Below are 25,256 nucleotides of genomic sequence, written 5' to 3'. Positions count from 1 at the left end.
TGTGGACCAGACTTCTTGAACCCAAGCGCTCTTCCCTTCTTCATGTGCAACTTTCCTAGCTAGATCAGAGTCTTCACCCTGAGAAGCGTAGAGGAGATTTCGCAATACCCCTTTTCGCCTTTTGTTACCAACTCTCTTTTTTCAGTGGAGTGCCATATCTTGGAATATTTGTTTTTTATTCGGCAATTGCTTTCTATGTACATTTATTACTGCAACCTCTCGATCAGTGCCCTTGGCCGAGACTCGAAAGCTCTCTCGTTTCACCCATACAGCGTTCAAGCATTTTACTGGCATCCGTTTGATTTTATACTCGCGCCGGGCACGTCCGTCTACGAGTTCATTTTCTCATTATTCCCCAATTTACCCGCTTTTTGCTGTTCCCCTTTTCAGTTTTCTACCCATTCTACTTGCATCTCTTGTTATTTTCTTCCGATTCAGGGCTCTTTTCCATTTCTTTTTCTTTTTCTTTTCTCCTTTTTACTATCTATTTGCCTTTACCGTTCCACTCTTCGCTCCAACCTTCACGGTTACTTTTGGTCGAGGAGGCCCATTTCCGCTCTTTCTTGTGAGTAATGGCAGCTGCTTCTCTCATCCTCATCTTCCTTCGTCATACTTGGTGTCTATTGAGTAGCCCATCTTCGGGCATGATGCTTCCCATATCAGCCTTTTGGGCCTTTCGGCCCTCTCCCCTAAACCATCCCTACTACTCCAGACAATACAATTCATTTTATATTCACCCAATACCACTCTTCTCCCGTTTTGAGCACAACAAACCCTGCTCGCATTTTTTGTTGTTTCAGTCCCCCATCCAACCTTTTGAGGCTCTTTTGCCTCCGTCTTCGTCAAAATCTAAACTTTGACGAAAGGAAGGAAGCGCTGTCCAATCGTTTGAAAAAGAGGAGAGGTTCTTCACGCCTGAAATCAACATTACATTGAATATCCGAAGAAAAGAATATGATGAGGAATTTAAATCTCACTATCGCACTCTGTATCTTCATTATGCGTGAATTGGGTCGATTTCAAAAATTTAATCATACAATGCCCCTCCCCTTGCTCCTGCTACTTCTCGCCCGTTGAACCCGATTTCGACAAGAATTGCAATTTCAGATAGCTTTTTGGAGCCTTTTATGATTGAATGGCATGCTAAAGCCAAGCTAGTCACGTTCAGCTTATGCGTATACAGTACAGCATGAGATATACTTAGTACTGGCCTGGAAGAGACCTGAGCTTTTTGGAGAAAACCTTATGGAGGCCGATCGGAGAGACATCGCCCTTTCCGGCACACCAGGTTGATGTACAGAGCAAATGCAGTGGAGTCGTAGGGATATTACATATGAAAAGATCGAATGCCAGTGGGCCACGGCATGGTATCACGGCAAAGCGAATAGCTCTTTCACGGGTCAAATTATTTTTGTTGAGGGGAAAGATATATTGTGTATGGTGATACAAATGGCATGCCTGATAGAAAGTTTTTTGTAGAGCCAAGCGCATAGAAGGAGGGCAGTAAGGGACGAGCAGGCAAAAAATGAGGACGCCATAGGGCACAAATGGGCATATAAAGATTGGTAAAATGAGATGAAGCGGATTGTTGCACTGCAATGTGTAATGCAGCGGAAGCTTTCGTGCGGGGAAGAAGAAACTGGGTATTATTTATCGGAGGCAGTCAATTGGGAAGAACACTGTCGTGCCTTTTCGCTTTTCTCATTTCACCCGAGTAGATCATCAAGGCCGCCTCCAAGCTTTTGTCCTGCGGCTGGCTGGTTGGCAGATGCTCCCGCAGGAGGAGCGCGTGGCTTTTGAGGCGATGAAACCGTTGACCCTGCTGGGCTGGCTCCCCAAATGCCCGCACTGGCCTTTTCCTTGGCCATACTGGCGAGATTCGGTCCTTGCTGTCCCGACGTGCTGGGCTTTTTGATACCGGCACTTGCACTGCTCCACAGAGAACCAAATACATCTCCCGTAGGGGCCGGTTTGCTAGCCGGCTGCGCAGAGAGAGGATTGTTGGCACTTGTTGTAGCAGAGTGCAGACTTGAGGTAGAAGACAAGCTCCTACCTAGCTGAGGTTGTTGTGATGTGTTGGCAGTAACAGAGGTGAAATAGTTTGGCTGAGCGGCTTGATATCCGGTCGGTCTTGGGGCCGTTTGCGCTTGAGATGCTGCTAGAGATGGCGGAGAAAATGCGGACGTGTTGGAGGGCGTATTAGTGTTGCTTGCGGCAGGAGAAATCGACGCGAATCCGACAAGATCGTTGATATTCGTACCCTGGGATACGGAAACTGGCTTTGGAGCCGCGAATTGGGTGGAGGCTGTGGTCGTAGAAGTTGATGCTGGTGGATGAATATTACTTAGAGACGGTTGAGGAGCAGTTTGTGATGGTGGCGCAGCAGATTGGAAATCGTCAAAGTCGTCATCATCAGCCGCTGCCGACTGCAAGGAACCAAAGGTGTCATTGATTGCGGGTTTCTTGCCATTGGCGATTGTGGATGGTTGTGCAGCGGGCTGCGATACGTCATCGTCACCGAATGAAAAGAGATCTACTTCAGGCTCCTTCTTTTTCGGCGGCTCGGCCTTGGCCGCAGCTTCCCGGCGGACTTGCGATGCCGATGGCATGTCCGCCTTGCGACGTCCGGGGGCTGCAACAGCACCCTCGTCATACTCGTTATATTCCTCAAATCGATCACCGCGGGGAGCGATATCGTCAAAGGACTCGGCGTTTCCACCAAATCCTCCACCATCACCATATACACCGCCACTGTAGCCTCCGAAGCCTGCTGCGGAGCCACTGCCGAAGCCTCCATATCGGCTACTTCCAGTGCCCATGCTGGCGCTGCTACCTTCATATCCGCCGTATTTATTCCTTGTCGATCGAGATTTCTTTCTCTCCATCCTTATGCGGTCAACATCACTCAATAACTCTGCCAGCTCCTTTGCGCGATTACGGACATTGATACCCTGGTCTTTGCCATTGGGGTCGATGTAATGGAACTGACGGAGCATTTTGAGGAGAGAAAGATGCGATCTGGCATCGTCAATCACGCGTTCTGAACCATTCTTCACAAGGAATTCAAGAAGTTGAAGAGCCTAGGAGAAGCAAATTAGCTGCATGGTCATGGGATCTGATATGCCTTGGAGGGACTCACCTTGTATATCTGCCTCCACTCCTCGACAGCTTTCTCCGTAAATCGTTTGTAAATCATTGGCATAATTTCATTCAACTGCTGGCTAGATAATGTTCAATAAGTATGCTCCAGACAGAGAAATGAGAAACATACTAATTATATGTTGCATTAGCAATCTCCTGCATCAGTGTCGACGAAGCGCCCCATGGCTCATTGTTCGTTGCCTCCCGGACCTGGCGGATCGTTAATTTACAAAGTCAAGAAAAGCACCATTGCTCTTTAGAAATGCGAACCTTGCCCTCCATTTCCGTGTAGTTCATGACCACTACATCGATCGATCAGTCAGGGGTGGTTCATCCGCGAATAGACGGTTGGCTTACCATTCTGGACCTTCCGCACACCCGCCTTGAGGTCGTACATTGTCAGGTTAGAAACCTGATCTCTAAGATTACTGAAGTCCATGATGAGCTTTCTTCGCCGTGCCAGCTGAGTTTGATAGGTAGCCAAAGCCTGGTCACCAATGCTTGACGTCTGAGGTCCTCGGTCGAGCTCACTGTTGGGCATCGGCTTCAGGAAACCCGATGAGTGGCCTCTGCGGCTGGATAACTACGTCAGACGACAAGAGCAATAGTGGCAGCTTATTCATGTGCTGTAAGCTTCCCTTCACCTATGGTATGGACGCTCTAGCTCGAATATGATTCGCATTTCCTGAAGATGAATTAAACATCAATGATCATTTTGGGATTTTTTTAATAGCAATGATTTGTCACATTAGCACAAGTTCTCAAGTAGTAAAGTTGCATTGTCAGGTGCAAACGTGGATAAAGTGTCATAACTTAATGAAGCTTCCCCAAAACCCTCCAGCGGTTTCCATGACAATTCCATGTTACTAAGGTTCATCACTCAGCTAATGGAAAAACAAAGCCCGAGTACCGATACGCCAGGCATGTGCCGGCCGAGGCGACGACAAAGTACCGGTACCTTCGCTTTGCGTGCCTTGCAGAACAGTCAATGCTCCAGTGGGTTAAAGAGCTTTTCTAGATTTCCTTCTCAGTCCCGTCTAAAGCCCCACCAACTTTCCCCAGTCTAACGCAAAATCCTCCCTTTTCCCTTGGTTCTCTCCTTTTCCTCTCAGCAAACGGAAACTATTCGGGAATTGTTATTCGTTGCTGGTGCATCTTAGTTTACTCTCAATTGAAACCATCTTTTCTATATAGAAGCCATTACCCCCGGCTACGCGGTGGCCCTTTTCTTCCCATAATCCGAGGACCCTTTTGCTATTACTGCCAGCTGCTGCTGCTTCCCTTGTGCCCCGAATTTGCCTCTTCCATCCACTGGTACAAGCTCTCTGTAGCAGTACCTGTCCGGCCATTACGCGCGGCCCAATTATTCCATCCCGTATCGCACGAGCTCTAGATCGAAAGCAGCCAAAAGGTGAGCTCAGTGGGCCCCACCCCCTTGCACATGTTGCTTTGCAGTCGAGCGGTTGGTCTGTGGAGCTTCGTTTGGTCTCGATTCTGAGATCCGGGCTGTTGATTGATGCATGCACCTTGAGAAATCTCACCCCCCAAAGTACCGGTACCTGTGCCGGAGCCTGTTCACGGACACCCAGTGTCGTACTGTACTTGGGGACCCCTCTTCTACCCTAAAACAAAGCAAAGGAGAGCGCTTCGTTTACTTACCTCGCCATTAGATCAGAATCATGCCCCTCATTCGGAACCCCACCTTCCTTTTCTCGACCTCCTCCCCGTTGTCTTTACTTCGCTCTCGTTCTTCTTTCCTTCAACAATCTTCTCTCAATTCCTACACTCGATCTTTCCACGCATCTTCACCCATCATGACTATCCAGACCTATTTCGACTGCGAGTGGGAGGGCCCCGTCCTCGACGCCAACAACAACCCTACCCGTGAGGTTAAGGGTAAGCTTCACCGACTTTTTTTTTTCCCGCTTCGAAAAGCTTTGGATTTGGCAATTGCTCTATTTAGACGTAGGCTAATGGCAAATTATAGCTCAGAGCGGCCGTATCACCTTCAACCTCTTCGACGATGTCGTCCCTAAGACCGCCGAGAACTTCCGTGCTCTCTGCACTGGTGAGAAGGGCTTTGGCTACGCTACCCCCAAGCCCTCCACCTTCCACCGTGTGATCCCCCAGTTCATGCTTCAGGGTGGTGACTTCACCAAGGGCACTGTAAGTAACCCAACTTCGCTACGCAGACTCATGGGTCCCCTTTTTTGGGATTTGATAACAGCGAGTTGGCTTTTTTGAGCTTCTGAACTAATCTCCGTTCTGGTAGGGTGTCGGTGGCCGCTCCATCTACGGCGAGCGCTTCCCTGACGAGAACTTTAAGCTCCGCCACGACCGCCCCGGTCTTCTCTCCATGGCCAACGCTGGTCCCAACACGTATGTCCAAATTTAAAATACCATGCCCTTTACTTCTTGCTGACCTATCCCCCAGCAACGGCTCTCAGTTCTTCGTCACCACCGTTGTCACCTCCTGGTTGGATGGCAAGCACGTCGTCTTCGGTGAGGTTGCTGACCAGGAGTCGCTGCGCATTGTCAAGGCCATTGAGGCTTGCGGCAGCAGCTCCGGTGCTATCCGCTACAACAAGCGCCCCACTATCGCTGCCGCTGGTCAGCTGTAAATGGATTGCGCCTGCGGAGGATGGCCTGTCTTGATGTGATGCAACTATGCCTTCAAGGCTGAGCGTCAATATCGAGACATGTTGATTTTGTGGCAGTCAATTTCGTTAGTTGTTTACTTATCCGCATCTGCAATAGATGTATGGAACGTAAAAGTTTTCAGACAGAAACTCCATCACTAATACTTAGATTCGATTGCTGCAAAATTTTTCAACTTGTGAAAGTAGCGGATGTGCATATGATATTTTCTGTCGTGCGGATTCTCATTAGTCTTCTATGGCCTCAAATCTTCCGATTTCATTTCGATTTTAGCAGTGACATCGGATACTTTTACACCATGATCCAGGGGTCGTAGAATGTGGGGTAAAGGGCCCGCGTATGTACATGCCAGATTTGTGACAGGGCCGAGTTACGTCAGCGTCACTCGATACACAGTAGATGAGACAAGGTGCTTAAGCTCATGTTGGGTTCAGTACAATATGACAGACCAATGATTCACCAGCTTGCAGCTCAAACAGACCTCCATATTTTCTTGCTTGTGGGCCGACAGAGTCACTGCTTACTTGTTTGACATTTCCTATGTGAAAGCAAGAATCTATTGAAATTAAAACGTGAGATGTTTAGTCGAGTCTAAGTTGATGATTAAAGGAGGACCACATCATGGCGTGATCACATATTTCGAATTATGCGTGTGCTGAAAACCCTCCTGTGATTAACACCATCAAGCACATATAATCATGAAGTCTGCGAGAACAAATGGATCATAGGCGGGAAAAAGCCTCCCGGTAATGAGTCCAAATTGTACGAACGAAAAAAAGTCCGAGACGCCCAGCGTCAATATCACGCAACGCTTATCTTGTATTCTGCTCCAGGTTCCATGACCAACACATCTGTATGTGCGGAGTATTCATCCTTGAGAGCTGCCTCGACGTCGGTGTGACTGTATCTTACCGTCTTCAAATTGTGGACCACTGCGCCGCGGTTTTCCTTTTCGCCATCATGTGCACTGATCCAAGCCCGCGGGTAGAGGTTCTTGGCGATATCAATCCCACCAGGCAGGCCAGCCAAGAGAGTTCCACCGAGCCACCAGGGGTTCTCAACGCGATCGAACGAATGCAGCAGCAGTGAAAGTGGGAGAGCGCCTTCCTTTGCTAGATGGGAAGAGACGTAGCGCTCTAAGAGCGGGTACGGGATACCATGAGGAGTGTAGATGATTGAAAGGCAGGGACCAGGCTTGCCATCCTTTCGACCTGTAGCTGTTGGGGCGCGATAGGTTATGCCGACAGCATTGTGGAGGCCGGTCATGTCCCATTTATCCGGAATAAAAGCTATAGCTACTTCTCCTGGGGTCCCTCGCTCCTGATGTAGAGCCGGCAAGGTAAACCGATGGAGACTCTTGTCCTTTTTCTTCTCGTCAAAGGCCTCAAGAGGGTGCACAAGTGACGGCAGAAAGTGCTTCCATCCTTTGATCTTTTTCGCCGCGGCTGGCTCAGCCAGGATATATGTCGTCTTTTTGCCCGTGGTCGGGAGCTGGACCAGCGTTTCCTCATGACAATGATCCGACTTAGCTTGCGAAATGAGAACCACGTCCGGGGCCTCAGCCAGCTCTTTCAAGGATGAAATGCATGATGGAACGAGATTCCGTGTATATTGGACCTTTGGGTGAACGTTCTCCACCGAGCCGGAAAGCCAGGGATCAATAACTATGGAGAAGCTTCCAGGCACATGGGCCGGTGCTTTCCCTTTTCCATGAGCTGAGGCTGTAGGTGCTGGCGTAGTAAATGGTTGAAAAGTAAGCAAAAATGACGCGTCGGCGTTAAGGTGCTTGATCGTCAGTGACATGTTGTCCTGTCTTGGCTTGAGATTGATTCAAGCAATAGGTTAATCGATAGGGTGTCATCTAGGAGGGGTAAAAAAAGAGCACACGACAATAAGCAGCCTAAGCTCTTGCGGTAGCTGGGAATGTTCAGATTTGAGCATGGAGCTTCAATTCTGGGGAGACGGGGTAGGCACAGAATGATAAAAGTCGGATTTCAGCAGCTCCGAGAATCCGGAACCATCTCACGCATGATCTCGGCATCCATTCCGGGAGGGTTGTCTGATTACAGTACCCCGTACGTCCGGTCGGAAAGTGTTTCCATATATATTAATGAGAACCCTTTGTTTGGGGTTCTTTGATTTGGTTGGACTTGCATGACACAAGACGTCCCGGCAATGGCGGTATGGGCAAGTTTTGGCGGTTATCGAACTTCCCCCTTCCCGTGGTGGCGCCCAACGGTGCAACAGGCAGCTTCGGTCCCTGCGAAACGTACCAAAAATTTCCCCATTCTAGACTTGCCAGCGAAAAGAATTGAAGAATGGGAAAATTAGCGGACTTTATCGTGTTATGAAGATGCAGGGTCACCCCAAGACCGGGTTGCTCCAGATTGTCCTACTAATTTCCCTTTCAATTGATAGGTCCACCCAGAACCCTCTTTCACATGCAGACGATTGGAGAGGTTTTACGTAGTACTATGTGACGACTTTTTTCTTCGTTGAGCTTTTGCAAAACAATAGAGACAATGATACATCTAGCTTGAAGCAATCGTTACGACAGGCTGCGAAATTGGTAAAAACATGACCACCCGCGGCCAGTGTATTGGATCTGTATAAATCGCATACATTGACTGTTGAGTCTGGCAAACTTGGTATTCATTTTAGTTCCTATGCGGAGGTGCCCTTTGCCGATTGTGAAGCAGTGGATGTGTCGGATTTTCAACATGGGCACATTAACCATTGTTAATTTTCCTCCTAATCCACCCATGGAAAGGTCAGCCCTCATTTTTGACATGCCGAGAAAATGTACTCTGCTTAAAGGTGTACAGACAGGCCTTTCAATGAAATATGAACGGCTAATGCAATGGTAGCATTGAAAAATCTTTCTTTCCTGTCAGAGAATTTTTCACCATGCATCCTGGCATCCTCTATCAACTAGCTATAGCTCTCGGCGTTTGTTCGGCGCACCAAGCGCAATCAGTAGTGGTACTTTCAACTTTCGTACCTTAGTAGGATGCTCCACGTTGAGGGTCTAAGACACAGGTAATATCTACCTATCAAAAGTACCGGTACTCCTGCACACCTTCAGGAGCAGCTCGCTTAATGGGAGCTCGTGAAACTATGATGTCTTTTCTCGGACCAGCAAATGCATTGGGGGAATGGCATGCGTGGCGAAAAAGTCAGCACGCCCCATTCCTCGAGGTTTTCCCCGGGTTAGTCTTAATCGGGCAACCACCTCCTTCGTTTCTCTCGCTTGGACCAATGATACGGGCGGACCGGGGGAGATGGTTGCAGCGGAGCTGGATGAGAAAAAAAAGCAAGAGAGCTGGCCGATGAGGAGAGGTAAGTTGAGTTGCGTTTTTGTGCCTTTTGCAAGTTAGCTGTTTAGCTTTGGCCCTTGTTCGGCCCTAATTCCTCTTGCTCAGCTTTTTCGCCTCTTTGCTTCAGAAGAGGTGCTGTTTGATCAGAAAAGGCTCTTTGGGATTGGCATTGATATAGAAAGAGAGTCCAACCCCTCTTATGTGGTGGGGTCGCCCTGTGCTTGCCCCTCAACACCAGCGGCCCTCAGGAACAAATCACCACACCGCATCACATTTCTGACAGGCTTTGGTACTGCACACCATTACTATCCTGTCCTGACCTTTGAATGGTCGACCTCCAATTTGAGTGTCCAAGCTCTTCTGATGAAAACCTGCCCTCTTTTTACCTCTTCATCTCCTTTGAAGTGTCTCCCATTCTAGCTTTTGTGGGACGCGAACCATTTCTAATCGTTCCTTATCGATTATCCCTGCCGCAAATCCTATCGTATTTACTTTGTTCCCTATCGTGCTCTTGCTCCCCCGCCAGCTAGCTACTCCTGCTCAACCTGGCTCTGGTCTCTCGAGTGAATTTTTCCAGCAGTCGACTAGACTACTCACCATCCGGATACCCAATCCACACCATTGCATGATAGCTGCTTGCGCAGAGGATACATGCAGGCCATGCCGCCGCGATCCTCCCTCACCAGCTCTTTCTCCGTTACGGACGCAAATAATGAAGTGGTCTGTCCGCTGAGGAATCAAGATGGCTCAAGCTGCCGAAAACGCTGCCTCGGCGTGAGTCTTTCCCGTCTCTCGTTCTAATTGATTTCTTAATTTTATTTGTGCTTGGGACTGTGCTCTTGCTCGCATGATTTGTTCTAGCCATTTTGGAGACATGAGTAATAACGTGATGTCGGATGAGTAGGAGAAGCGATATCGCTCAATGCAGGAGCATATCCGCCGTGCGCACCCAGAACATTATATTGCAAAGCTCCCTGCCACTGAGGAGAGCTTTCTTCTAATGATAAACTCGCCTCCATCCGAGCGTCCTCCACAACCGGTTGGAGCATCTATCCGCTCGTCGGGTCAGTGCTTGCTGTTTGCCCCTGCATCCCAAGCCTCCACAACTGACATTGTCGGTCATTTCATTTTAAACAGGCGCTGGTCGCTCCAAAATGGCATATGAAGGCGATATAAGCTCGCCTGCTACGCCTAGGACTTCGGATGAGATATACCCTTCGGCCCTTTTGCCGGCCGCAAGTGCTGCAGCGGCTCTGGCGCAGCTGCATACCCACCGACCGGATTCTGATTGGGAGTCAGAGACGGTGAGTCGAATCTTGAAATCTCCATATTTTCACGGGTTTCTGACAATGTCCTTCTTCAGGAAGCACAATCTGATCTGGAAGGGAATCATTCCCGACTTAAGCTATCGCCTGATTTTTCTCGTCACGAAGTTCGCATGTTCAAGGATGAGCCTTTCCATCTCTCCCACAAACCACGTGAATTACTTCCTTCTATCATCCCACGTTCACCACCGGGGCGTTCATCCACCCTTCCGCCACTTCATCGGCGAGATAAACATGCAAGGCCCCGCAAGTCCTCCATTACTTCACATGCACGAAAAGCCAAGCATGAGAGGACAAAGTCAAAGGAGCATGCGAGAAGGATGAGCTATGAAGGACGAAAAGCATATTCTGCAGAACCTCAGGGTCATGCTTTGGCGTTGGGCAAGAGATGGGAAGACCTTATTGATGCGGCAGCGTCAGCCACCGAAGCTGAAGATGAGCAGGATTCCACCCCAGTAAGTATTTTTCTTAGTTTTATTATTTTTTAAAATAGTTTCTGAGACCCGGAATTAGGTCCCGCAGTCGCCGCTGCTCATCAGTCGGGGCTCGATGCCCCCATTTTCCAATTCTCACTTTCAATCTTATGTGGCATCGCCTTTGCAACAAGCTTTGACGCCCCCTCCTGCCGATCCGTATATACAACCCTTTCCTTCTGTGGAGTCTTCCATTGACTCGACCACCCAGTCCGGCAGAAATTTTCATATGCAAGCACATGGCCTTTCCGACTCGTCGCCTACTTCTCCCTCTCAAATGGTCCAGATCTATTGCGCTGCATGCTCGCGCCCTAGCTTCCTCAAACAAAGCTACGCATGCACCGAGTGCATTTGTGGCATATGCCATGACTGTGTTGATGTCCTGCTCGTCCAACAGAGCCGCGACAAGATTAGCCGCTGCCCACGATGTGGAACTGTGGGCGGTAAATTCAAGCCGCTCCAGCTGGATATTCGATAATGGCGTTCCTATTTATTCTCTTCGGCACGTGCAATTTTTCTCATCCTAAAACCCATTTACGAGGCAACGAGATACATATACACACAACGGAATTCGGACATGGACATGGCAACCGGGAGTGAATGAGGATTTTGGGTGGAAAATATTAACGGTATAACGGTATATTGGTGTTTTGTTTAGCGATACTGGGTGTGGATGACAAATGGCGGTTTACTTCATGTTGGAAACTTTTATTATGGCGCGGTCTGGACCGGGGCGGGTGAAGATTGGCGGTAGTATATTTGGTATATCTTGTTTTATCAATTTTGGATGGTATAGAGGCGATTATATCTGTCTCTGGAAGCCTCGGCGTTCTCTGCTACCCTTTCCCCCACTTTAGGGATTCACGTCACCGTCACCTCTTTGGAGTATACTCTTTTGGATATTATGATGGCAATTTACGATACTTTATTTCTTTCAACACTTGCTCGCTGCGTATCAAGAATCACATCTCACGGGCCCCCTAGTTAAACATGCTTCAGCTGTTTGCATGACTGAAGTAGGAAAAGGAATCCGCCATTTGAATAATCAAACCAATTTTCAATTTTCTAATTTAGGATTGGATTTAATGTGAGCATAAAGTCCTTGTAAACACCCCTTTCCCTTTGCACTGCATAGTAACTTGTGCCGGCATTAACAACCCCCCCCCCCCCTGCCGGCCCGTTCTCAACGTCTGAAAGAAGAGGAGCAAACAGGGAAAAATCAAAAAAAAAAAAAAAAAACACCGGTCTGGTAATAAGTAGAATGACTAGAAAGGGCAGGAGGTATTGATAATAAACAAGGACGAAGAATAAGAAATACAAAAAACTCCCCGTTTTGATTGAATCGCCCACGATGAAATCGAATGAAGAAGAGTGTCATTTCACAACCCCCTTTTCCCCCAGTGCGCAAAGAAAAAACAAGAACTTCAAGAGCCCATATAAAAGAAGGGGCGTATCCGCGTGATAGTAAGGCAGACGAGTGACGTTGGATAAATAAGCCTGCAAGCAAAACGCAGAAAAAAGACTCTACTCTCTTTCCCTTCCCACGCTTTGTAGAACGGGGCGAGGAAGAAAATAAGAGAAACGCCAAATTGTAAGTCGAAACGTGAAGCGCCCAACGCTGCTGGCGTTGATGGCGCTGCAATGCGGATAAAGTGTAACGTAGTAAAGTAGCGAGAAGTATAAACCCAGAGGACGCCGAATAGAAGTAATCGTAGTGTTAGGGTTCTCGAAATGGCATCGTGTGGTTAATGTGATGCGGGAGAGGACACTAGAGATGGATATAAGAAACTTGTGGGTCGCGACCAAAGGATGCGCCCGAGTGAGAATAAACAATGCTCAAGTGAGAAAACTGTCACTGAATCGCCCGCACAGGAAGAATGAAAAGGGTAATATTGTAAAATCCATCGCAGAGAAAGATATAAAGGCCATGCCAAGGATACTGGCGGAGAACTAGAAGAAAGAGACTTGAGTTAGAGGAATCTTCGCATTCCGTAGGCTAGCCGGGAGATGAGAATTTAGGACCGTCGACGAAGACTGAATTGCGTAGCGGCAAGTTCTCGAGCAAGCCGCACGCTATCTTCTTCACGCTTGTCAACAAGATTAATAGTCCTTCTTAACGATGGAGAAAGCGAAGCCGAAGATGATGATCGCACAGCTGCAGATTTTACAGTTGCAGTCGGAGAAATGCTTAGCCCGTGACGAGAGTGGGATGGAGAAGCTGATGAAGGCTGGGTGCGCTTGTTGATTTTGTTAGGAGAAACGTGACTGCGTGATTTCTTAGACTTTGATGATTTGCGCGAGGATGCGATACCTGATGCCGAGGAAGGTTTGACTTTGTTAGAAGAATTAGGGCTTGCTGAAGGCGGTGAGGCTTCGTTCGGCATCTGCCTGGCGTTGTAGCTCCCTTGGAGAGTTTCAGTGGAGAACCGCTGGACGGCCTTGGGCTGGCGGGAAGAATGACGTGCTGTTACGTTGGAAGAATCGGGATCACGGCTGTTAAGAGCTGGTGGGAGTTGTCTTTGATGATCAGTTTCGGCGCTTAACAAGTTTTGATGATCGCTTTCTGCGACTGATAGGGGTGAAGAATGACGCACTGACGGTGTTGAGAGTCGGCCGTCAGAAAGCGGAGACGTGAGTGGCGATTCAACGTCCATCTCTTGATCTCGGTTCAACTCAATCTTTACCTGTTGGTCTTCCACCACGGTTGCCGGCCCTTTGGACAGTCCATTTTCAACATCAAGTTCGGCCACGATTCGCTTTTGCTCCTGATTCTGTTGCTTCTGTGCATCCTCCTTGTTAACATCGGCATGAGACATGCTGGCATCGGGCATAGGATGATCGTCATTTGCTGCAGAGGGCAAGTTCGCGGCGAGGTTCTGGATACCGTCAACTTTCGTGGCAATGGTTGGCTCAATTTGTTCTTCGGTGTCAGGAACAAACGGGTACCGCATATCCTCTGGATCATCGGTTGCAGTAGTTTGTTTACTAGGCGAGGCCGGTACAAGTTGGACGTCATCTGAGGATTCAACTGATCGACGTCGCGTTTCTGAAAAACCAGACTCGGGAATATCATCAGCAATAATCGTCGACGGAGTAGATGACCGGCTCATAACCTTGTCATGAGCATCCTTTGGCTGTATCAAACCGTCGACTTGGTCAAACTCCAAGGACTGGCCAATGTCCGAGGAGCTGACAGGGCAGGAGTATCCAAAACCTGCAGGAGCAGCCTCGCTCATCGCTGATCCAAGGGGCTGTGTTGTACCCATGGTATTAGAATCGATGGCTGGCACGGGAACCCGTCCATCTTTCTCGTCACTTGGCCAAATTATGGCGGGCTCATTTGAGATTCCAACTTCCCTCTTCACCTTCTTCGGTGCACGAGGATCCTGCTCGTCTACCTTAGCGCGGCGTTTCGCAGACGCACCAGAAGTTCGACTCATAGACGCTTCCTGAACCTTGATGGGATCTACATTGCCGTACTCGTCATGAATGCATCGCCGCTGTTTATTCAAGATTAGCCGCTGAACCCTGAATAGGCTTCTTCTGCAACTTACTTTGCTTTTACGGCAATTACTGCACGCTTTGTTTCTAATCTTCCTAGCGTCCGGTGTTTGCATAGGTGCTTGATCGCCTGATGCAACATTCGTCGCTTGAATTGCTTCGGTAGGAAGGCGGGACGAGTTCGTGACAAATGAGGGAACTTCGCCATTCTGTACACTGTAATCCGGCCCGAAATCGCTATTTAGATCCCTTGAAAAGGTGGGATAGCCGGTAACAGGCACAAAAACCGAAGGTGCACCATGGTGGCTAGTGGCTGACCCAGACAAGAGATCGTCCTTGTGCTTACAGCGGATGCGTCGTCTACGACACGCATCACACGCTACTCTACGTGGCCCCAGCACGGACGTCTTCGGTGTACTTAAAGCTTTCTTGGGACGTTTCGGCGTATGCCCGTCCATGACGCCGTTGGCTGTACTGCTTGTAGAGGCCTTGCGCTTTCGATCTTCGCCCCAGACGGGCTCCACCTTGGTCGGACTACCATCGGCTCTCTTCAAAGCAGCGGCTTCAGCCTGGGATTGTTGTCTTACTGATTGGCGCTCAGGTGCAGCTCGGTAGGCTTCCATTGCCGCTTGCCGTTCGAGCTTTTTGATGGCAGCTGCGCTAAGCTTCTTTCCCTGTGACTTTGGAAGAGCTTCCGCGGGAACAACATCGGGATACGCCCAGTGGGGGATATGCTCATTGCCACGTTTCCAGGCAGACCACATTGCGAAATTTTTCACAATCTGAAGGGGCTCACCATGCCCTTTTGGTATCGAGCGGGTGACTGCATTCCTAGTATCGACAGTAATGCCATCGGTAATGTTGCCCATCGAAATAAGAGCAGTCCTAAGTAAATAGCGCGCGAGGTCCGGAAGTCCTTCGAGCTCGTACTGCGAATAGTATCGACTATGATAATTTTCTGCTCCTGGAGTTGAATTATCTCCCCACTTGTTGAAATCGTAGTAAGTAGGCGTTTCCCGAGAAAACTTCCGTCCGCTATAGAAGTCATTGATAACACTCTCGGGGAGCGGATCATCTTCAAGATACTTGATTGCGGTGTACCAGAGAACTTTCTGAAAGTGCGGATAGCGGAACTTGCGAGCGACCTTGGTGGCCTTTTCAACTTCTGCAATACGGATTTGCATACCGTAATTCAGTCTTGTGAGAAAATTTCCACCAATGACCAAGCTGTTCTCCGGTGTCCAGACCGCGTGGATCCAACCAGACGGGATAAGCATTGTGTCGCCTTCTGACAAGTCCACTCGATAGCATTCCTTTGTCTGGTCTGGCAAAAATGTCCAGTTCTGAGCAGGAGACATACACCACTCCTCGTACTTCTTCAGGTTTTTCTGCTTTGGCGATATGAAAAAGAACGTCTTCTTGCCTTTGAGAACGTGATAGAAGACGGAAGATCCTCCGAAATCAATATGAAAATCTGTGAAGCAGTCCGCAACAGACATTAGGCAGTAAAATTGGACCTTGGGGAAGTCACCCTTGGCCTTGCCTTCTGCGGGCCAGACTGAATCTTGAAGATCCAGATCCCGTACGACCTTTGGGCGCCTGATGAGCCTCCCCAACTTACTTGATGAGACTTCCAGGCTAATCACGTTCCGGATTACCTTATCTCCCTTGCTCTCGTAGTAATCGGCCCATCGTCGCATATTCCAGTTCTTTCCCTCTCCTTCCTGAGACTTCACGTCGATAACTTCAACCTTCTCTTCAGGACCGTAGAGCTCGGCAACGTCCTGTACCGACAGATTTTGTGGGATCACCATATCAAGAGCATCTTGACCTACGTCAGGGACTTCGTCGTACAGAATATCCGAAGATCCATCATCCCCATTTTCAATTGCTGGCTCTTGAGGTTGCTCAGGGTAGCGCTTCACGTCTTCGGCTGAGGCCCAAACTTGAGGTCGGGGATTCAAATGTGCGGGTATTACCACAGGCTCCTTCATCCCATTTCCTTTCTCGAAGAAATCGGCTGTGACAAGCTCTGGCGGCATCCTTAGGAAATTATCAGGTAAAAACTTGATTGTACCCTCCTTGATGGGCTTGATGTAGTGGTGCTCCGGGCTCTCATCTGTCACCCTTATGATTCCTTCATTGAGCTCTGCGTAGTCAATCGCAGTGTGCGCCCTAGAAGACTTTCGCACAACTTGATAAAATTAGCAACAACGCAGAAACGTTGAGTTACGAGTTCGTCCTTACAAGTGGTTGGACCGCAAGTGGGCCTACATTCCCGACAGTTGAACTTATCGACGCTGCGGACTTCCCTTTCATTCTTGAATCCGGCACAGGCAAAATGGAACCATCGTTTACACCCATCACAACTGATCCAAGAAGTTGCATCATTTGTGTCCCCGTCAAGAGTGTTTCGGGAGAAATTGCACCCTGCGCAGACGGCTCCTTGTCCCGCCAAGGTTTCCGCTTCGTGCGAGAGGTGAGTGTTGTTCTGGTCATCTCTCAGCACATCGTCCATACCATTAGCTGGTGAAGATGCTGCTAGGAGCAGGGCATGACGTTCTTCAATTTTCATCTGCGAAGGCACAGGAATAGAATATTGTATTGCGTTTGAACCTTGACTCTCCATCTTCGGTTTCGTTGGCGAAGGTGTCACTTCGTCGGCGTTCTGTTGAGTGTACACAGTGGTTGAACTAAATTCTCCCATTTCTGGATGTTGAGAAACGTGTTTTGACACCAACCGCTCGATGGTAGGGGATGCTGAGGGATTCATTCGCCAATGCTTCGTGCTTGATGAATTGTGGTTTCGATTTTCGATTGCCTCTGCAGATGGACGGCCGTTGACCATGGTTGAGTCAATTGCACTCATTGAAGATTTTTGTTCAGATGAAACCCTATTTCCAGCGTTGTCTTTGTTGTAGCCCAAGGGCTTGCGGGCCTGAGAAATCGGTGGCTGGCTCAGTGAATCACTGGATTCACCGAGTCCCCCAGACGGATTACCCCATTGGTGTCGAGAAATTGGCGCGCTCCTTTCTTGAACTGGTGAGAAGCTGACACCCCTTGCCAAATTAAGCAGCAACTCAGCATCAGTATTCATCGCCTCGTATCGCGAATTTTTTGCCGCCAAATCGCGCTCAGTACGGTCATCTAGGGCCGAATCGACTGAATGGTGATGCTGATGAAGGGAGCCAGATGATGGTGTGAACGGACTCATCATCGGTCGCCGTAAATTATCAAACGTCTTTTGTGGAGAAATCGCTTCTGATCGCGCACGTTTCGAAGATCTTGCTTTACCCTCATATGTTCCGCCGGGGCCTTGCAAGGGATACCCATACTGCCTCTCGACACTCTGTCTGAAGCTGTCGCGCGAGAACAGGCTCGGCGCAGGTGACATGGATGGCGCGGGAAATTGTGATGCAAAGGTCGGGCTTGTAGCCAGAGCAATGGTTGCGAGCGCGTCGATTGTCGATGCGGAATCCTTCCTCTCCCTAGGACCTTCAAAGACTGTCCGCGACCCGTCCTCCTCAGTCGGCAAATCTGGCGAACCATCTTCTGATTCAGTCTCGTCACCATTGTTCGCATTCCATGTTGAAGTGTATCTCGCATCCGGTCTCAATCTATTCTGCGCTCCAAGCTTGGTGCTAACCTCAAGAAAAGACGCTTCGTCAAGGAGGCCTCGCGGGAAGGCGGGGGAAATGGGTTCGACAGCGGATAGCGGAGGAGAGGGAGTCGCATATCGGTGCGGAGGCCCCGGAATATCGATTCTAAACGAATTGAAACTCATTGCGCGAGCGACGGAAGGGCAATCAAGTCCTGCGTAGACAGGTTGCGGAGCTCGGAAGCGTTGTTTGTTGTAGCGCGTTTACTTCACCACAGCTCGCCCGCGGAAAAGAATGATGTTGAAGTAACTCTGAGAGTCATACTAGACAAGACTTTGACCTCTGAATCGCAGCAGAGCTGTATGAGAGTGATAGGTTCAAGTCGCGTTGTTGTGGGGTGGAAGGAGATCCCAGAGAGGACTGGGGATGGAGGGGGGGTGTTTCTGTCGCAGAGTCGGCAGCAGCGGCGGGCGGCGGAGGAGGAGGCGGCGATGGAGGAAGGTGGGATCCCTCTTCTCGTTCAAAGAGTCAACAGGAACATGTTTGTGGGAAAACAGTACCTCTCGCTACTGAAATTTCTTACAATGAGGGCTCACTGGACATGGTCGCTCGGAGGTACCCAGTAGTACCTCTTCCACTATCATTCCAGTCACAAGAAAGGAAGCAGCGACTCGGGACATCATCATGGCCTCTACACCCAATGCATCCTTCCTCACAATAATGTTTCCCTTTTTGGTGCTCTATATACATGTCGTTTCGTAGAAATCATAGATGAATGTGATGAAGTTATGCCAATGATGTGCAATCGCTCATGCCTAATTAAGGTACCTGCTGTCGGTATTGATCTCATCTCCCTTGGGCCGTGCTACGGCGTAATTGAGAGTAACAGAGAGGGCTTCCACACCGGCAGTATACTAAATCACATTTGGTACGAGGGAGTAATAGGTCTGGATATTCAAATAAAAGAGCAATAACCTCATATTTTCAATTATATTTTTTGCGCTCAATTGGTTGCATAGAGAATACATGACGTTAATTCATTGTTGACTGTGTCGCTCCCGGTCTTTGTTTCTCGGTCTCGGGTCTCCGCCTTCGCTCTCGGCGAGGATCAGCCTTCCTCCGTATGATGACTAAGCCGATCAACGCTGGGCGTCTGATCGCCATCGAAGCTCTGGGTCCGTGGAATCTCGACATTATTTCTCCCCCGCTATATCAACAACATCCCGGTTCTATCAACCATTCTCATTTGCGCGAATCAGCCAAGAGCTGTCTTGCTATCAATCAAGAGAGATATGAGTCGCGGCGGGAAATTGGCGCCTGAAGTCAATCGGTACGTCGGGAATCCAAGTCATCCCAGGTCACTTGATCACTCATCCCCGTCGACCCCATGTCGTCTCCACATCCGCTTTCATATTCGTTCTACTTCAATTCATGAGGGAGTCGATACTGACAAGATATGTCTCTTCATAGCGCTTTGTTTGTCAAGAATCTAAGGTTTGTCCGTCCTGTTGACCAACCCGATTGCGTGGACGTGGCAAGGAGCCATCACCGTCATCGGAAATCATCTCGCCTTTATCCTGGTGCTAATAGCCTCACTTCAGCTACAACGTAACTCCCGAGGAGCTCTTCGACCTCTTTGGCAAGTTTGGACCTGTGCGGTACGTCGTACACCTATTGTCACTCAGTGACGCCCATCAAAAGGGTGCTCACAAACTCATTTGGACATGTGCTGATTGAAGGGTTAGTCAAATACGTTCGGGTATCGCGAACAACACAAAGGGCACTGCATTTGTTGTATATGAGGACGTATTAGATGCAAAGCAAGCCTGTGATAAGTTGAACGGCTTCAACTTTCAAAATCGTTATCTAGTCGGTATGTCATTCGATACCCCTGCATACCTGTTACTGCAACCGCCAAGACGCGCAATCAATTTTTGCACTGTCTCTACTCCATTTACTGACACGTATTTTTTATTAGTATTATATCACCAGCCCGAGAAGATGATGAAGTCAAGTAGAGATTTGGCCGAGCGCCGAGAAGAATTAGAAAAGCTCAAACAGCAACACGGTATAGAATAACATTTCTGCAGCCCACAGCGTCTATCTGTGGGTCGAGAGTTATTTGGGCGCGTGGAAAATGAGAGGCCACGGAACGTGGGGCAGGCCATCTCTCATCCTTGCTTTCTATGGTTGTTCGGCGTTCAGGGCGGATTATTATATTGGCGGCCGATTCTGGGACGGCTCGCCCTTGGGCTGAGGAGAGAGGACTCTGGGTTGAAGTCCTCTCTTTTTTCTATGTGCTTTGGGTTCATTGCCTCGATTTAGCTTATTCGGGCGGGTATATCAAATATGAACAAGCAGGTGGCTTTTCGCTCACGATGGCTGCCATAGCGAGCAATATAACTTGACATTGTTTCTACTCCACTCAATCATGATCCAAGCGTATATATGCAAACATGAAGTTTAGTATGCTCCAGGAGGAGAAGAGTCGTGCCTATAGTCTACTTCTGCTTTTGGAGGCCGAAAGACGTAATTACCGTATATTACCGTATTGCAGGATAAGATTAGACAACCATGGGAATATCGGATTAATTTTCCAGGCTGGAAGGGCTGTGGCGTGGGAAAAACGGGTCGCTAGCCGGATTGGGAAAGAGTATGGGCGTCATGCTCTCGCCTCCGCACCCGTCCAGTTAAACCACCAAAACTCCCCTCTGACACCAGCTCACCGCCAACTGTTTCAGCTGCATCCAACTGCACTCGATCTGCCCTCATGATCGGATTAATGCGTATCTAACCGGCTATTTGTCCAAATCCGAATGAATATCTAGCAAGACTCATTATCTTTTCGATATCCTCGTATTTCTTATTACATCTCTGTTTTGTTTCTCGACATCAGCATTGAATCCACCTCCGCCAGGCGCCCGACATTAAACCTTGAGCCATCTATCATAGATATCACACTTCCTCGTCCATAATTTCCACGATCTCTTGCACCCTTGCTCGAACCCTCCCGATGCTCTACCGCTAGACGGCGCCTCCAGAACTCAGCTGTTTGCTTATCCCATTCATCAACTACTTTTGCACCATTGCGTCTTCGACCATCTTGCCGATGTACCCACCACCTCGCCCTCCCACTGTCTATGATCATGCGCTACCATCTGATGTTACTGCAACCCCACTTGCTACAGCTATAGCTGCGTTACTCTCCACTACCATAAGCGGCGAAAATTTCGTCCCAGCTGCGACAATAACAGCTGTAGCTGCAAGCACTGCGGCTGTTATGCAGGGACCAGATGACGGACCAAAAGATGGCGGCGATAATGGAGAGTGCAAGCTGCTTGGACCTTTTGCGCTGCTCGTCCAGGCAGCTCTTGGAGCCTTTGCACTACTTGCTCTCGTGTGGAAGCGGTATCGCGAACGGCCGCAACGGCCACTGAAAGTCTGGTGGTTCGATGTGTCTAAACAAGTTGTCGGCTCTGCGCTGCTGCATCTGGCCAACTTGCTCATGTCCATGCTCTCTGCTGGGCAGTTTCAAGTAACCGCTGAGTCCGGCATACAAGTCTCCAACAAAAAGTACACGCCCAATCCGTGCTCATTCTACCTGCTCAATATCGCAGTCGATGTAAGTCTTTCCGGTCTCTTCCCTGATAGGAGACTCCCGTACAGCTTCGTTTAAGGCGTCCCACTGACATTGCTTGCTGCTCCAGACAACAATTGGCATTCCAATCCTTGTTATATTCCTTCGCGTTTTGACCCATGCATTCTCTGGAACTCCACTTGGGAATCCCCCAGAGTCGATCAAGTCTGGCAACTATGATACTCCACCTCGCGCCGGATGGTGGGTCAAGCAATGTTTTATCTACTTCTGCGGACTCCTTGGAATGAAGATATGCGTCTTCTTTCTCTTCGAGCTGCTTCCCTGGCTTGGGCGCGTCGGCGACTGGGCGCTGAGATGGACAGAAGGAAACGAAAGAGTGCAAGTCTTTTTCGTGATGTTGCTCTTCCCTGTTATAATGAACGCGCTGCAGTACTACATTATCGATAGCTTCATCAAGGGCCAGGTCACGGAGGAACATCCACACCGACCGCTCCATAACCAGGATAGCGATGAAGAAGATCACGATGACAATGACAGTGATCAAGGTGCATCGGATGAGGAAACCCGTGGCCGGCGTCGTGATTCTCGAGGAGCTTCAACTGCTGCGGTTTCTTCCAGCTTCGCCACTGATGCCGAAACAACTAAGCGTTCCGTCAGCACCACGACCAGAGAGATCGGCTCGACAAGAAACAGCTCCAAACGTGGCGCCAGTTCTCTGTCAAAGGCCCGATCCAGCTCCAGACGGCATCCACAAGTGCTCGAAGAGTACAACCCTGATACGGACGGGGATGAACAATCGCAAAGCCGAGAGGACGCGCTGCGGGCGCCGCGAGCCAAAGAGCTCAAGCCCCTGGAATAACCATTTTGTATCGGCGATTTGTTCCACTGTCACATTTCTTTGCTTTTTCATTATGCAGATTTCAAATGTATGATATACTTGGCGTGGCATTGCGTTTGATCAGCGTCTTATTATCTGATTCCCTTTTCCTCCTCCCAATCTAGCGTGTTCTTCTTGAAGTTCCTTTGATTATTCCTCTGCTACTCAGAGTTAGTAGCAATATGAGGTCGCAGCGCCCGAGTCTTGTTTCTTTTTCTGTCTTGTTGGCATTGCATGGCGTTGAGGAGCGTGTAACCATGTTGTGCAATGTAACATACAATTTACCTCTGTCGCCTGTATGCACATTCTGTTTATTCTGCTTTACGATTCCGTTCAAAGAGGTTTTGCTGTATGTATTTTGTGAAGGCGCCCGTATGCTTGAAGGTGGAAGCTTGCAGGCTCTTTCTTGTGTTGCTTTTGCTGATCAATACCTCGTTCTCAATACCTCGTTCTCAATACCTCAATTATCTTTTGTATATCCTTGGCAACGCACTTTACTCATATGCACAGCTTTAGCTTTGATTTTGATGTATTCACATACTATCTTCATACATATTTTTACTTATTCCACACATTCTGCATTGAATATCATCTTTGCACACACTGCAGTTCTCCCAATTTGCTCTGATCCAAGATGGTGCATCATACTCCCTGTATAAACCCTGACCATGGCTTTTCTCTGTTGACATACCGTTCCACAGCACCTTGAAATTTATTGTGCAAAAGAATTTCAGACAACAACTAAATATAACATTGATATGGCATTACAACACCGTGCAAGCTCTTAAATCGTACACTATTCATTCGTAATATTCAGGGATGATTACCTATGTAATTGAGGAAAAGCGGGACGAGGAGAGGTAGGATGGCGGTAAGATGAAATCGAAAATGGAAAATAGGAAAAGAGATAAATATGAAAGAGGGAGAAAAAAGCAAAAACGTATAAAGGTACACGCAGTCTCCACAAAGTGAGATAGACAACCCCCTCGAGTATGCCATAAGCTCGAGCCGCTTGCTTATTCTTTGATTCTAATTTGAAATGAAAGTCCCATTCCCACTTTCCGTGATTAAACCAACTCCGAAGTAACGTTTGAGAATTCGCCCTTTTCTAACTTGGTCTTCCAGAAGATGGGGTTGGTGTCCTGCAAAAAGAGCAGAAAGCATTAGTATGGTTTCGATCGAGTACGTAACCGCGTTTAGTTCTTTTCACGCGCGGATAAAAGAAAGTAGAGACAGCGAGAGGAAAGAAGGGAAGGAACAGAATTAAAAAAAATTCATGACAAGGGAAATGCATACATTAAAGCCATGCTTGACCCAACCGTCTTCTTTGACGTGGTACAAGTTAATGTATCCTCCGGAGTACGCGTCTCTGTGCGTAGCCGCGAGAATACTTCTCCGGCCAAGCTCAAGCGCATCCTCTTCACTCAAATCGTATTTGTATTCGGCATCCAGAACACCATAGGCAAACGTCTGACCGGATCCGACACAGAATAAGTTGCCGGCCAATCTGGTACCGTCGGAGTCAATGTAGTAGAGCGCAGGACCTTCCTGAGGAGTGACACCTGCGCACATGGTTCCCTAGTATCATTTCAAAGCACACGGTTAGTCTCACACATTCGGGGTCTTGCGGGATTTCTCATTTGTAGCGGTTTAAACGTAACGACTTGATGTAATGGAGGCAAAATTGATAAAGAGAAGAGAAGCTTCATGGACGTAGTGTTGTCGTTGCTTTGCAGGTATATCAGGAGGCCGTCAGGTAAACGTACCATACTCAAACCATAGCCCTTATAAGAGTAGACCAGGTTGGCGAGAATCTTTGAAGCAGCTGCGACGGTGATACGGCGCTTGTGTCGAAGCTCGTGCAATCGACACTGCATTCCTAGGTATGCAAGCCAGTACTGGCAGTCCTATATTCCACAGACAGACCTTTGTCAGCCGGTATTCAAAGTTTCCGAGCGCTATAAGGATCATCCTTCCATGAAGTGGCCCATTTCAACCCAGCGTGATGAAACAAATGCCGGTTCCAACACAGTGCCGCCGCAGAACAGGGATGAGAATCGTCGAAAGAAAACGTACCGCTGCACCTCCGGCCATAGTACCCAGCAGGCAGTTGTTAATCTCAATAACCTTCTTCACTGTCTGACTGGCAATCCAGTCACCTGCTGTAGCTCTCGAGTCTGTTGCAACGATAATTCCTCCTTGGAATCTGAATGCCAGCGTTGTCGTACCGTGGGCAAGCTTGATCGGGCAGCTTGGGTTCGCATGGTCATCGGTCTGAGCTCGGAGCCAGGCGTGCGGCTAGATGATTTTAGAAGGAGAAGACGTCAGTCGATGACTAAATGAAGATTCACATAGCTTCATCGGAGCCAGAAGCTTATTTTTGCATCGACTCTGACAATCCAAACACCTTACCTGTGCTACCGGAGGCAAAGCGAACTTCAGCGAGATGTCGCCAGGCATTGTCTGCGAAAGCTCCTGCTGCTCCTCTTGCGAGTATCCTTCATTGTGGAAAGCAGGTCGAGAGTATTGCGCTACTAACGAGTCCATGATGCCAATCCCGTAACGATCAAAAGTTTATCAATGGAATGGTGACGAAACGGAGACGACGAAGTTGAGGCGATACAAGCTGTGGTTCGGAGATGCGCCCAAGGTCGACTTGCCTCGCCGCGTCACTGACGAGCTGCCTGCTAGAGAGCATGGCTGCACGTGATATGGATCCGCAAGCTCCTAAAACATCAATATCGACACAAACAATTTATTTGCTTCA

The 25,256-nt window shown here is 48.7% G+C and overlaps 9 protein-coding genes across 9 annotated transcripts; 5 read left to right on the top strand and 4 right to left on the bottom strand.

Annotated features, from left to right (window-relative positions):
* The first annotated feature begins 54 nt into the window (after window positions 1–54).
* On the top strand, window positions 55–708 carry L228DRAFT_95993 (hypothetical protein). The gene has a single exon (XM_018337009.1). The coding sequence runs from the start codon at window positions 196–198 to the stop codon at window positions 571–573; it is 378 nt and encodes a 125-aa protein (XP_018189966.1). The 5' UTR covers window positions 55–195; the 3' UTR covers window positions 574–708.
* Window positions 709–1,706: 998 nt separating this feature from the next.
* Window positions 1,707–3,580, bottom strand: L228DRAFT_237347 (ENTH-domain-containing protein; the record flags this gene model as incomplete). Its single annotated transcript, XM_018330923.1, has 5 exons — window positions 1,707–3,080; window positions 3,140–3,221; window positions 3,272–3,351; window positions 3,412–3,443; window positions 3,499–3,580. 5 exons carry the CDS (start codon window positions 3,578–3,580, stop codon window positions 1,707–1,709), a joined length of 1,650 nt encoding a protein of 549 aa, XP_018189965.1.
* Window positions 3,581–4,955: 1,375 nt separating this feature from the next.
* Window positions 4,956–5,762, top strand: L228DRAFT_266752 (peptidyl-prolyl cis-trans isomerase; the record flags this gene model as incomplete). Its single annotated transcript, XM_018334907.1, has 4 exons — window positions 4,956–5,037; window positions 5,129–5,307; window positions 5,414–5,520; window positions 5,576–5,762. The coding sequence occupies 4 exons, from the start codon at window positions 4,956–4,958 to the stop codon at window positions 5,760–5,762; spliced, it is 555 nt and encodes a 184-aa protein (XP_018189964.1).
* Window positions 5,763–6,600: 838 nt separating this feature from the next.
* L228DRAFT_266751 (hypothetical protein) lies at window positions 6,601–7,602 on the bottom strand (the record flags this gene model as incomplete). Its single annotated transcript, XM_018334906.1, has 1 exon — window positions 6,601–7,602. One exon carries the CDS (start codon window positions 7,600–7,602, stop codon window positions 6,601–6,603), a length of 1,002 nt encoding a protein of 333 aa, XP_018189963.1.
* A 1,668-nt stretch (window positions 7,603–9,270) lies between these two features.
* On the top strand, window positions 9,271–11,493 carry L228DRAFT_95868 (hypothetical protein). Its single transcript, XM_018337008.1, has 5 exons — window positions 9,271–9,890; window positions 10,021–10,180; window positions 10,254–10,420; window positions 10,480–10,896; window positions 10,955–11,493. Exons 1-5 carry the CDS (start codon window positions 9,768–9,770, stop codon window positions 11,390–11,392), a joined length of 1,305 nt encoding a protein of 434 aa, XP_018189962.1. The 5' UTR covers window positions 9,271–9,767; the 3' UTR covers window positions 11,393–11,493.
* A 2,774-nt stretch (window positions 11,494–14,267) lies between these two features.
* On the bottom strand, window positions 14,268–16,933 carry L228DRAFT_209599 (Clavaminate synthase-like protein; the record flags this gene model as incomplete). Its single annotated transcript, XM_018329819.1, has 3 exons — window positions 14,268–14,414; window positions 14,469–16,609; window positions 16,663–16,933. Coding segments are annotated over 3 exons (2,559 nt in total), but the record flags the coding sequence as incomplete, so codon positions are not given.
* A 2,292-nt stretch (window positions 16,934–19,225) lies between these two features.
* Window positions 19,226–20,457, top strand: L228DRAFT_218805 (pre-mRNA branch site protein p14). The gene is made up of 5 exons (XM_018330194.1): window positions 19,226–19,344; window positions 19,485–19,508; window positions 19,616–19,672; window positions 19,760–19,887; window positions 19,993–20,457. Exons 1-5 carry the CDS (start codon window positions 19,307–19,309, stop codon window positions 20,091–20,093), a joined length of 348 nt encoding a protein of 115 aa, XP_018189960.1. The 5' UTR covers window positions 19,226–19,306; the 3' UTR covers window positions 20,094–20,457.
* Window positions 20,458–21,123: 666 nt separating this feature from the next.
* L228DRAFT_259632 (hypothetical protein) lies at window positions 21,124–22,471 on the top strand (the record flags this gene model as incomplete). The annotated part of the gene is made up of 2 exons (XM_018334181.1): window positions 21,124–21,636; window positions 21,722–22,471. The coding sequence occupies 2 exons, from the start codon at window positions 21,124–21,126 to the stop codon at window positions 22,469–22,471; spliced, it is 1,263 nt and encodes a 420-aa protein (XP_018189959.1).
* A 585-nt stretch (window positions 22,472–23,056) lies between these two features.
* Window positions 23,057–25,129, bottom strand: L228DRAFT_281484 (proteasome-domain-containing protein). Its single transcript, XM_018335890.1, has 5 exons — window positions 24,902–25,129; window positions 24,566–24,787; window positions 24,256–24,396; window positions 23,786–24,067; window positions 23,057–23,631 (listed from the first exon to the last, which is right to left on the bottom strand). The coding sequence occupies exons 1-5, from the start codon at window positions 25,034–25,036 to the stop codon at window positions 23,557–23,559; spliced, it is 855 nt and encodes a 284-aa protein (XP_018189958.1). The 5' UTR covers window positions 25,037–25,129; the 3' UTR covers window positions 23,057–23,556.
* Between the last annotated feature and the right edge of the window lie 127 nt (window positions 25,130–25,256).

This window comes from Xylona heveae (assembly GCF_001619985.1).
Source record: "Xylona heveae TC161 unplaced genomic scaffold L228scaffold_3, whole genome shotgun sequence".
Classification (NCBI taxonomy): domain Eukaryota; kingdom Fungi; phylum Ascomycota; class Xylonomycetes; order Xylonales; family Xylonaceae; genus Xylona; species Xylona heveae.
The sequence above is the reverse complement of the archived record's forward strand: the minus strand, read 5'-3'. Positions and strand labels throughout refer to the sequence as shown.

Bases quoted from the DNA above. Each gene is read 5' to 3' on its own strand.
- L228DRAFT_95993 (XM_018337009.1), top strand. From the start codon at position 196: ATGTACATTTATTACTGCAACCTCTCGATCAGTGCCCTTGGCCGAGAC.
- L228DRAFT_218805 (XM_018330194.1), top strand. From the start codon at position 19,307: ATGAGTCGCGGCGGGAAATTGGCGCCTGAAGTCAATCG. The intron at 19,345-19,484 runs GTACGTCGGGAA...GTCTCTTCATAG, and splicing joins TTGGCGCCTGAAGTCAATCG to CGCTTTGTTTGTCAAGAATC. The intron at 19,888-19,992 runs GTATGTCATTCG...ATTTTTTATTAG, and splicing joins TCAAAATCGTTATCTAGTCG to TATTATATCACCAGCCCGAG.
- L228DRAFT_281484 (XM_018335890.1), bottom strand. From the start codon at position 25,036: ATGGACTCGTTAGTAGCGCAATACTCTCGACCTGCTTTCCACAATGAA. The intron at 24,788-24,901 runs GTAAGGTGTTTG...AAAATCATCTAG, and splicing joins CTTTGCCTCCGGTAGCACAG to CCGCACGCCTGGCTCCGAGC. The intron at 24,068-24,255 runs GTACGTTTACCT...AAATGATACTAG, and splicing joins AGGGCTATGGTTTGAGTATG to GGAACCATGTGCGCAGGTGT.
- L228DRAFT_95868 (XM_018337008.1), top strand. From the start codon at position 9,768: ATGCAGGCCATGCCGCCGCGATCCTCCCTCACCAGCTCTTTCTCCGTT. The intron at 9,891-10,020 runs GTGAGTCTTTCC...TCGGATGAGTAG, and splicing joins GCCGAAAACGCTGCCTCGGC to GAGAAGCGATATCGCTCAAT. The intron at 10,421-10,479 runs GTGAGTCGAATC...GTCCTTCTTCAG, and splicing joins CTGATTGGGAGTCAGAGACG to GAAGCACAATCTGATCTGGA.